The 11,648-nt window shown below is 46.6% G+C and overlaps 2 protein-coding genes across 3 annotated transcripts; one reads left to right on the top strand and one right to left on the bottom strand.

Moving 5' to 3' along the window:
* Window positions 1-4: 4 nt before the first annotated feature.
* On the bottom strand, window positions 5-2,676 carry srrd (SRR1 domain containing). Of its 2 annotated transcripts, none has more exons than XM_014170739.2 (7): window positions 2,388-2,676; window positions 2,189-2,229; window positions 1,823-2,034; window positions 1,451-1,549; window positions 1,210-1,361; window positions 1,072-1,117; window positions 5-949 (listed from the first exon to the last, which is right to left on the bottom strand). In XM_014170739.2, the coding sequence occupies exons 1-7, from the start codon at window positions 2,534-2,536 to the stop codon at window positions 755-757; spliced, it is 894 nt and encodes a 297-aa protein (XP_014026214.1). In that variant the 5' UTR covers window positions 2,537-2,676; the 3' UTR covers window positions 5-754. The 2 variants fall into 2 exon arrangements, with proteins under 2 accessions (XP_014026214.1, XP_014026215.1); XM_014170740.2 differs by having other exon boundaries at window positions 1,493-1,549.
* Window positions 2,677-2,816: 140 nt separating this feature from the next.
* On the top strand, window positions 2,817-11,484 carry tfip11 (tuftelin interacting protein 11). The gene is made up of 15 exons (NM_001173829.1): window positions 2,817-2,872; window positions 3,287-3,505; window positions 3,653-3,824; window positions 4,914-5,082; window positions 5,204-5,331; window positions 8,169-8,330; window positions 8,445-8,636; window positions 8,769-8,948; window positions 9,071-9,205; window positions 9,334-9,440; window positions 9,583-9,751; window positions 9,975-10,218; window positions 10,429-10,571; window positions 10,729-10,894; window positions 10,994-11,484. Exons 2-15 carry the CDS (start codon window positions 3,297-3,299, stop codon window positions 11,341-11,343), a joined length of 2,526 nt encoding a protein of 841 aa, NP_001167300.1. The 5' UTR covers window positions 2,817-2,872; window positions 3,287-3,296; the 3' UTR covers window positions 11,344-11,484.
* Window positions 11,485-11,648: the final 164 nt, after the last annotated feature.

Below are 11,648 nucleotides of genomic sequence, written 5' to 3'. Positions count from 1 at the left end.
ATTGTTTGTTTTTTTCTTCAAATTTTATAACATACGTACATTCCACAGATCAACAAACACACACACGCAGGTTCCACAGCACTCACACACTTCTGCCAGATTTTCCGACTTGGCTTACGTCCAGTATCCACCATCCTATCCTGGGTTTTTCCTGGATCAAAAAGGGGCTTGGGGTGGGCGTGGTTTGCCGTAGTAATGATCACAGAACCGTCGGCGTGGCTACATTGTAGAGGACCCTATGTTGGTGTTGTATTGAAAAATACGCCAATTTTCCTGCAATTCTACAAATTTCTCCATGGAGCGGAGAATGTTTTTGGCAGTTTTGAAGCTAATTTCCTGCGATTCTATATATTCTGCCATGGAGCTGAGAGAAAATGTTGCCGTTTTAAAGCTAGTTTCCTGCATTTCACCATGGATAATGCTGTGTTCTTTGTTCAAACATAACAAAAGGAATACTGCTAAATTCATTGTTTTTGGAATTTTCAATTCTCCCTGTCTAGCTTTTATTTTGGTGATTGTTAGTTCTCAATGATTATATTATTAAAAAATATATGTTCATTGACTTTTCTACATACTTTATATCTAGTTTTAGTTTAAGTTTAAACTTAACGCATTTTTCCATCCTGAAAATAAATTTACCCCAAAAAGAAAATGTCCCACCAAAGGATTACAAGGGCAAAAAAAAATCCTTGTTATCCTCTCATTTCACTGGGAACCACAGAGACCACAATGATTCCTTCATCCTCCAACCCTCTCATCTCTGTAGGCCTCTCTGTATGATCTCCAGATCGGAGCAGTGTTGGTATTGGGGCTCTGGTGCTTCCCCCCAGGTGGATTGTGGGAGTTTGCAGAGGCCGCATGGCTTGAAGGTGATGAGGGCAGTGTCATTGAAGATGTCCAGGAGTCGGGACGGGCATCGGAGGGGCCACTCCTCACACACACACACAGCCTGACACACACAGGGGGGTTAAGGGTCAAAATCCTCCATAGACAGTGGATCATATGTAGCTATACTGCATTTCTATTGTATATCTATTTTCTAATGACACTGTACTTAGTTTCAAAGGATACGTGTGCTATGTAGCTGTAGTCTCTCTGGAGTTCTCTCTGAATCATCCTGAAGGAAAGACAATCGTTAGAGGATCACACACACACACACACACACACACACACACACACACACATACACATACACATACACATACACACCTGTCCTGTATGCCTGCAAAGCTGTTTCCTATGATAGTCAGTAGAGGCAGTGCATCTCTACTCCAGTTCTTCCACAGCAGGTTGTTGTACAGAGCCTTCCCACAATGCATCAGGTAGAAAAGAGTTGGCCTCGACACTGCTCGCTTCCCCTCCTGATGACATCACACACACGTATACAATAGTACTTCATTAGTCCATCTGCAGAGACAAAAATTGTGTTCTGTATTTCTTCTACACACACCTCGTTCTCAGTCAGCACGGTGAGGCCAAGCTGTCTCAGTACCTCCATCTCCCCTGAAGAAAACACAGGGTCGTACACACTGCACCGCTCCATAGGGATCTAGACAGGAATACAGTATACATTACATACATTATAGTATGGAATATAGGGTCGATTAAGGCAGCCCTCCGCACCTCTCTTATTCAGAGGTGTTGGGTAAAATGCGGACGACACATTTCAGTTGAATGCATTCAGTTGTACAATTGACTGGGTATCCCCCTTTCCCATTACACACTGCACATCTCCATGGGAATCTAGAGCGGGACAGGAGGAATACAGTGAAGCCATGTCTTTAGGCCAAGTCTTAGGTCTTGAGAGAGAGAGAGCATGTACCTGTAGTGACTCCAGAATCAATAGCAGCATGGCTAGTTGGTAACGAGCTGTCACACAGGAAGAGAAGGAGCCCAGACCATAACACACACACTCCTGTGTGCCGCTAGGGGCCTCCCGGGCCCGGTCCCCACCCTCAGGTCCTGGGTCAGCGCCTGCTGCTGGGTCCCCTCCAACCTCTGGGGAGTCTGCCTTAGCCACAGCCGTCAGTCGATCTGAGAAAGGAAGGAACTCTATTACCATAGTGTTTACACTTATCCAATTCTTTCAGGTTTAGTGTGTCGCTATTGGTAGATACTGGAAGTAATGGGACTGGCCAACTGGGACCGGATACGGAACTAGATCATTCATTAGAGTTCTGTTACGCACCTCTCCACTCCAACCAGAAGTCTGCACACCTCAGTTCAGCCCTACAGTGGGAGAAATAAAGCAACAGTTATCTTTTTGCGTCAACTGCTGTGATTAGATAGCCCTACTGTCCACCTTTGTACAATACAGTACACTACAGTGAATGACATATGGGAACAGTCAGGATAATCCTTGATTTTAATAGCTTTGTTCTTCTTACATGGTTTCTGTGATCCTTTGTTTGGTCCTGTCTGTGTCCACAGCGTCGGCATGTCCAGGTTCATGACGGGCGGTGTGAGGAATCTTCCCTTTGCGGCCTGCTCCCTTCCGTCGCCGGGCCACCTGCCACTCCTCACCGCTGTTCGGCATCTGGAATAGTTCGCTTATCTACATCTACACAACAGCTCACCTAACCAACACAGCTATTAGACTCATGCATTTATGATAATGATACTGTCACTAATTGTGTTATCGAAGGAAAAATTTATAAAACTAAAAGTTAGTAGCTACCGTAGCTAGTATTTCTGGCAACACATGGGGGACTGTTTTTAAAGTGGCGTACGCAAACCCCTTTGCTTCCGGTTTAATATTTGTCAAGGGGAAGTACTTGGGGTTTCGTCTTCGTTACAATGCTAGCTAGTTAGCGGTACACATTGTCCATATATATTTGCGTTCATCGATAGTTGCAACAACTGAGCAGTTCAGGTAAGTAATTAAGTTAAATTTACTTTCCTAGCCATGTAAATCGAGCTGGTCCCTCCAACGACGCATAGCCAGAGCAGGAAATCAGCTGTCCCATAACGACGTTAGACTAGCTAGTTTGGTAGATATAATTAATATATAACTAGTTAACACTATATAGATCTAAATCAGCTTTATCAATGTCAACTTGTATATTCTGCATGCTAACAGGGTCATATCACTTCAGTTGTTTCACCATAAAGAAAGCAAGTCCAGACAATACATATCTAACGTTAACGTTACTACTTTCTAGAAAGTGTAGTCCATAGACTATAGTGTATGCACTACCTACGTTTAAATCATCCATAAGAGGAAGTGACTGGGTCATTTCTGGTAACTATTCCTTAATGATGAAGGCTTGATTAACTGTCTCCTCAGAGACCCAGCCATGTCTATGTCCCACCTGTACGGACGGCAGGGAGAGGAGGAGGATGAGGGGGTGGAGGTGGAGAAGTTTGAGGTGACAGAATGGGACCTGGCCAATGAGTTTAACCCGGAGCGCCGCAGACACAGACAGACCAAAGAGGAGGCCGTCTATGGCATCTGGGCAGAGAGGGGAGACTCCGACGATGAGAGACCCAGCTTCGGAGGGAAGAGGTAGGAGGCTGGTTCCTGTACACTCTCCATCTGATAACATGCTGATGACTAAACTACAGACACACATTCGGAAAGAGGAGACGGTGGCAGAGATGGATGTCACAATCTCATGGTCTTAACTGGGTCTGTGTCTACTCTTAATCCCAGGTCTAAGGACTACTCTGCCCCTGTGAGTTTTGTGAGTGCTGGGCTGCGCAAGTCTGCAGCAGAGGAGAAGCAACAGCAGCAGATAGGTGGAGGGTCAGATGACTCTGACAATGACAACACTCCCCCTGCCCAACCCCCACCCCGCGACACTGCACCTAAGAAATTACAGACGGTAGGTGTGTGTGGTAGAGGTCGACCGATTATGATTTTTCAACGCTAATACCGATTATTGGAGATTCAAAAAAAGCCAATAGCGATTCATCGGATGATTTTTATATATATATTTGTAATAATGACAATTACAACAATACTGAATGAACAATGAACACTTATTTTAACTTAATACATCAAAATCAATTTAGGCTCAAATAAATAATGAAACATGTTCATTTTGGTTTAAATAATGCAAAAACAAAGTGTTGGAGAAGAACGTAAAAGTGCAATATTTGCCATGTAAAAAAGCTAACGTTTAAGTTCCTTGCTCAGAACATGAGAACATATGAAAGCTGGTGGTTCCTTTTAACATGAGTCTTCAATATTCCCAGTTAAGAAGTTTGAGGTTGTAGTTATTATAGGAATTATTTCTCTCTATACCATTTGTATTTCATATACCTTTGACTATTGGATGTTCTTATAGGCACTATAGTATTGCCAGCCTAATCTCGGGAGTCGATAGGCTTGAACTCATAAACAGCGCAATGCTTGAAGAACAGCGAAGAGCTGCTGGCAAATGCAGGAAAGTGCTGTTTGAATGAATGCTTATGAGCCTGCTGCTGCCTACCACCGCTCAGACTGCTCTATCAAATCATAGACTTAATTATAATATAATAACACACAGAAATACGAGCCTTACATCATTAATATGGTCAAATCTGGAAACTATCATTTCGAAAACAAAACGTTTATTCTTTCAGTGAAATACGGAACTGTTCCATATTTTATCTAATAACAGGTAGTCAGCCTGTCACGCAGTCTCCTCGTGGAGTGCAATGTAATCAGCCATAATCGGTGTCCAAAAATGCCGATTACCGATTGTTATGAAAACTTGAAATCGGCCCTAATTAATCGGCCATTCCGATTAATCGGTCGACCTCTAGTGTGTGGTGTGTGTTTTATGGGACATTGAAGGAGCATTAGGTTCTGTGACTCAAAGGTTCAACACAGAATCACATTAATGACCAATAGACATAATTAGGAGGACTGATTTTGTCTTACTTGCATGGTTAACTCGGTCTTTCTCTCTTCTGTCTGATTTCTCCAGGGGGGTCATTTCCGTGGCAACAGCCAGTCCCAGAGGACTGGGTTTGCGGCTGGTATCCGAGCTGGAGGAGACTTGGGCACTTGGGAGAAACACACCAAGGGGATTGGCCAGAAACTCCTCCAGAAGATGGGCTATGTACCAGGGAAAGGACTGGGGAAGAATGCCCAGGGTGGGTATGAGAGAGAACGAGAAAACAGAAGAATTAGCAGAATTCGCCTCTAAGGTTCAATTGTCCTCTGTCGAATGCTGCCTCTCTCCTCAGGTCTGACCTCTGAACCCTCTTTCCTAAGGTATTTTGAACCCCATCGAGGCGAAGCTTCGGAAGGGAAAGGGGGCGGTGGGTGCCTACGGCAACGAGAGAACCAAACAGTCACTACAGGACTTCCCTGTGGTTGACTCTGAGGAGGAGGAGGAGAAGGTAGCTCTCTCTTTCTGTCTCTCCCCATCCTCAACCACTTCAGTAGTCTGCGCACAGATCTGAAAGGGACTGGTTAGGTATAAACAATGCAGTGATGTCTTTTCCACTATATTCCCCTCTCCTATCCAGTCCTTTAGATTTGTGAGCACAACATCTGTACCTGGGTTAATGATGTATGCCTTTGCTCGCCTGAGGTAGAGTATCTCATGATAAGCTGTAGACCGCACTATCTACCTAGAGTTTTCATCTGTATTTTTTGTAGATGTCTACATACCACCACAGACTGAGGCTGGCACTAAGACCGCACTCAATGAGCTGTATTCTGACATAAGCAAACAGGAAAACGCTCACCCAGAGGCGGCGCTCCTAGGGGCCGGGGACTTTAATGCACGGAAACTTAAATCGGTCTTACCAAATTTCTGTCAGCATGTTAAATGTGCAACCAGAGGGAAAAAAACTCTGGACCACCTTTACTCCACACACAGAGACACATACAAAGCTCTCCCTCGTCCTCCATTTGGCAAATCTGACCATAATTCTATCCTCCTGATTCCTGCTTGCAAGCAAAAATTAAAGCCGGAAGCACCAGTGACTTGGTCAATAAAAGAAGTGGTCAGATGAAGCAGATGTTAAACTACAGGACTGTTTTGCTAGCACAGACAGGAATATGTTCCGCGATTCTTCCGATGGCATTGAGGAGTACACCACATCAGTCATTGGCTTCATCAATAAGTGCATCGATGACGTCGTCCCCACAGTGACCGTACATGCATATCCCAACCAGAAGCCATGGATTATAGGCAACATCCGCACTGAGCTAAAGGCTAGAGCTGCCGCTTTCAAGGAGCGGGACTCTAAACCGGAAGCTTATAAGAAATCCTGCTATGCCCTCCGATGAACCATCAAACAGGCAAAGCATCAATACAGGACTAAGATCGAATCGTACTACACCGGCTCTGACGCTCATCGGATGTTGCAGGGCTTGCAAACCATTACAGACTAGAAAAGGGAAGCACACCCGAGAGCTGCCAAGTGACACGAGCATACCAGACGAGCTTAACTACTTCTATGCTCGCTTCGAGGCAAATAACACTGAAACATGCATGAGAGCACCAGCTGTTCCGGGAAGACTGTGTGATCACGCTCTCCACACCCGATCTGAGTAAGACCTTTAAACGGGTCAACATTCACAAGGCCGCAGGGCCAGACGGATTACCAGGACGTGTACTGCAAGCATGCGCTGACCAACTGGCAAGTGTCTACACTGACATTTTCAACCTCTCCCTGTCTGACTCTGTAATACCAACATGTTTTAAGCAGACCACCATAGTCCCTGTGCCCAAGAACACTAAGGTAACCTGCCTAAATGACTACCGGCCCGTAGCACTCATGTCTGTAGCCATGAAGTGCTTTGAAAGGTTGGTAATGGCTCACATCAACACCATTATTTTAGAAACCCTTGACCCATTCCAATTTGAATACCGCCCTAACAGATCCACAGATGATGCAATCTCTTGCACTCCACACTGCCCTTTCCCACCTGGACAAAAGGAGCACCATGTGAGAATGCTATTCATTGACTACAGCTCAGCATTCAACACCATAGTGCCCTCAAAGCTCATCACTAAGCAAAGGACCCTGAGACTAAACACCTCCCTCAACAACTGGATCCTGGACTTCCTGACGGGCTGCCCCCAGGTGGTAAGGGTAAGTAACAACACATCCGCCACGCTGATCCTCAACTCAGGGGTGCGTGCTCAGTCCCCTCCTGTACTCCCTGTTCACTCATGACTGCACGGCCAGGCACGACTCCAACACCGTCATTAAGATTTCTGATGACACAACAGTGGTAGGCCTGATCACTGACAACGATGAAACAGCCTATAGGGAGGAGGTCAGAGACCTGTCCGTGTGGTGCAAGGACAACAACCTCTCCCTCAACGTGATCAAGACAAAGGAGATGATTGTGAAGTAAATGAAAAAGAGGACCGAGCACGCCCCCATTCTCATCGATGGAGCTGTAATGGAGCAGGTTGAGAGCTTCAAGTTCCTTGGTGTCCATATCACCAACAAACTAACATGGTCCAAGCACACAGACAGTTGTGAAGAGGCCACGACAAAACCTATTCCCCCTCAGGAGACTGAAAAGATTTGGCATGGGTCCTCAGATCCTCAAAAGGTTCTACAGCTGCACCATCGAGAGCATCCTAACTGGTTGCATCACTGCCTGGTATGGCAACTGCTCGGCCTCCGACGGTAAGGCACAAAGGGTAGTGCGTACGGCCCAGTACATCACTGGGGCCAAGCTTCCTGCCATCCAGGACCTCTATACTAGGCGGTGTCCGAGGAAGGCTCTAAAAATTGTCAAAGACTCCAGCCACCCTAGTCATAGACTGTTCTCTCTGCTACCGCATGGCAAGCGGTACTGGAGCGCGAAGTCTAGGTCCAAGAGGCATCTAAACAGCTTCTACCCCCAAGCCATAAGACTCCTGAACATCTAATCAAATGGCTACCCAGACTATTTGCATTGCCCCCCCACCCCACCCCTTTTTACACTGCTGCTACTCTGTATAGTCACTTCAATAACTCTACCTACATGTACATATTACCTCGACTAACCGGTGCCCCCACACATTAACTCTGTATCGGTACCCCCCTGTATATAGTCTCGCTATTGTTATTTTACTGCTGCTCTTTAAATACTTTTATTTCTTATTTCGTACTGCATTGTTGGTTAGGGCTCGTAAGTAAGCATTTCACTGTAAGGGATACACCTGTTGTATTCGGCGCATGTGACTAATAAAATTTGATTTGATTTAACATCCCCCTTTTTGTAGGAGTTCCAGAGGGAGCTAGGTCAGTGGCGTAGGGACCCTGCAGGTGGTGGAGGGAAGAAGAAACCAAAGTATTCCTACAGGACTGTAGAGGAGCTGAAGGCTAAAGGCAAGCTGGCTGGACGGACCACACAGACACCCGCTGGAGAATTGGCTCAGGTCAAGGTGGGGGACACTTGCGCGCGCACACACAGTTACACATTTAAGTATCCTGAAACTGATTTAAACACTTGAATTTTATAATTTAAGAAGAAAAAAATGCTCCCCTTCTCTCTCTAGGTGATAGATATGACAGGCAGGGAACAGAAGGTGTATTACAGCTACAGTCAGATGACTAACAAACTCAGTGTACCAGAGGAGGCTCCACTGAGCGTGGCCACACGTGAGCAGAAGACGTCTGGCTTTGCCCTGCCAGAGCTGGAGCACAACCTGCAACTACTGATCGACCTGACGGAACAAGACATACTACAGGTAACCCCTAACCCCTAGGATCCACAACTTTCTGCTTCTGAGACCACACATCTCACCGATTACTATAACACTATTTCCAGAGAGTTCAGAAACTCATATAAACTCACAATATATTCCCCTGTCTGTCTGTAGTCCTCGCGGCGTCTGCAGCATGAGCGTGATGTGGTGGTGACTCTGAGCCACGAGAGCTCCGGTCTGCAGACGAGGCTCGAGACGGAACGGGATGCCATCCAGAGGCTAGAGGCAGTACTGCAGCTGGTGGATCGCTTTCAGAGCGGGGAGACTGCACCTGGGGTAGGACCCAGCCTGCAGGTACACACGTTTGTGCTCTCTCAGAACAGGTTATTGTTGAAGATGGAGAATAACAGTGGTCCCAGTATTGAACCTTGTGGTACAAACTTTTATTGTATTTTACTCCCTCTTTCTCTCTCTAGGAGTGTGCTGGTGTTTTTGAGACTCTACAGAGTGAGTTCTATGAGGAGTACAAGACTCTAGGTTTGGGAGATCTGGCTGCAGCTGTAGTACATCCACTACTCAGAGAGAAACTACGTACATGGGATCCTCTCAAGGTACACACACACACTCCCTTGCGTGCTCCACCTTTTAGTTGTAGAAGCACCACCAAGTGCATGAAAACACTTGCATGTAGTCCTAGTTCCCTCCACTGACTCCTGCTGTTTGTGCTGTTTGTCTGTAGGACAGTTCATATGGTCTGGAGGAGGTGGGTCAGTGGCGAGCCATCCTGGAGTCTGATCAGCTTCACCACGCCAACGCCCCTGAAGCACACATGGACCCCTACCACAGGTAAATCAATACCACTTCACACCTCAGAGGTGTGTGTCTGTGTGTGCACAGTGGGAAAAATACCAGAATGTCAAGCCTTATGCGAGTGAATATAACGTGTGTGTGTGTGTGTGTGTGTGTGTGTGTGTGTGTGTGTGTACAGGCTGCTGTGGGAGGTGTGGATCCCCGTGCTGCGAGTGTGTGTGTCGGGGTGGCAGCCTCGTATGGTAGGACCCATGGTGGACTGTGTGGAGGTCTGGACCCCTCTGCTGCCCCTCTGGATACTAAACCACCTCCTGGAACAACTCCTCTTCCCCAGGCTGCAGAGAGAGGTAGAATCACACACGCATCAGCGCTATACCAGTGATACAAATAGGAAGTCTCGTGATGTGGTGCCAAGCTTTCTGTTAAGAAAGGGAGAAACGTTTCACAACCGTAAAGTAGTAGTTTGGTCTTGGTGGGGTAGCTCAAAGCGTGGCTTTTTTCTACCCAGAACCATAAACATCATGAACGCACTCTTCTACCCCCACTAACCCCACACCTTCTCTTTCATAGGTGGACAGCTGGAACCCCCTGACCGACACAGTGCCCATCCACTCCTGGCTCCACCCCTGGCTGCCTCTGCTCCAATCACGGCTGGAGCCTCTCTACCCGCCCATCCGCAGTAAACTGGCCAATGCGCTGCAGCGCTGGCACCCGAGTGACGGCTCCGCCCGCCTCATCCTCCAACCATGGAGAGACGTGTTCACGCCCGGTGCCTGGGAGGCCTTCATGGTCAAAAACATAATCCCTAAACTAGGTAAATACACACTTACCTTCAGTGGCCCCTGAAGCCAGCTGAATGACACTACGCTGGGTGCGTCCCAAATGTCACCCTCTTCCCAAGATAGTGCACTACTTTTGACAAACTCTGGTCACAAGTAGTGCACTATAAAGGACATGGGACGCAGACAAATATTACTGGATAGTAGAACAGTAGTTTCTTACTTCCTACTCTCCTTCCTTATAGCTCTGTGTCTGGGGGAGCTGGTAATAAATCCTCACCAGCAGCAGATGGAGCCGTTCAACTGGGTGTTGGACTGGGAGGGCATGCTGTCTCCCTCCAGCCTCGTATCACTGCTGGACAAACACTTCTTCTCCAAGTGGCTACAGGTATGTGTGTGTGAGAGGGAACAGAGGTTGTGCTTAATGATAATTGACTTACTCCTGATGTGTTTACCTGTGCTGTTTTTTTTTTTTACCTAAATGGTCTGTAAATGTCCTTAACTATGCAGAGATAATTGATTTGTGTGTTTGTCTGTTTGTGTAGGTGCTGTGTTCGTGGCTTAGTAACAGTCCTAACTATGAGGAGATTACAAAGTGGTACCTGGGCTGGAAGTCCATATTCAGTGATGCTGTTCTGGCTCAGCCACTCGTTAAGGACAAGTTCAACGAAGCTCTGGACATCATGAACCGCGCTGTCTCCTCTGGCCTTGGTTCGTATTACACACACACACAGTTCCAAACAACATTAATTGATCACTGACCTTTGGCATAGGTTAATATGATACACACGCACCCTTCTCTTTCTGCAGGTGGAGGGTACATGCAGCCTGGTGCCCGTGAGAACATAGCATACCTCACACACACAGAGCGTCGTAAAGACTTCCAGTACGAGGCTCTGCAGGAGCGCCGGGACGCTGAGAGCGTGGCGCAGCGAGGCATCGGTGCCAGCCTGCCCACCAACTTTAAAGACCTGATCCAGACCAAGGCTGAGGAGAACAACATTGTCTTCATGCCGCTGGTTGCCAAACGCCACGAGGGCAAACAGCTGTACACCTTTGGACGTATCGTCATCTACATAGACAGAGGAGTGGTCTTCGTACAGGGAGAGAAGACCTGGGTCCCCACGTCCCTACAGAGTCTCATAGATATGGCCAAGTGATAGAGGGAGTACATAGAGATGGAGATAAGGTGAATGCTGTGTAGAGGCAGCACGCTTGTCATTTGTTTGTAATAAGTTTGATATTCAGCTGGTGAACACTGAAATATGTAATTGGAACCATGAATAAATGATTTGACTTTCTACATAAGTTATTTTTTGTTGTAGACTCACCGCTGCAAGCCAAGAGTATTGCTCGTAGGACTTTAAATTACTTGGCTGTAAATTCACGATAACCGGCTGACTGAAACCCATTTTTTTAACCTTTATTTAACTAGGCAAGTCCATTTAAGAACAAATTATTTACA

This window comes from Salmo salar, chromosome ssa24 (genome assembly GCF_905237065.1).
Source record: "Salmo salar chromosome ssa24, Ssal_v3.1, whole genome shotgun sequence".
Classification (NCBI taxonomy): domain Eukaryota; kingdom Metazoa; phylum Chordata; class Actinopteri; order Salmoniformes; family Salmonidae; genus Salmo; species Salmo salar.
The sequence above is the reverse complement of the archived record's forward strand: the minus strand, read 5'-3'. Positions and strand labels throughout refer to the sequence as shown.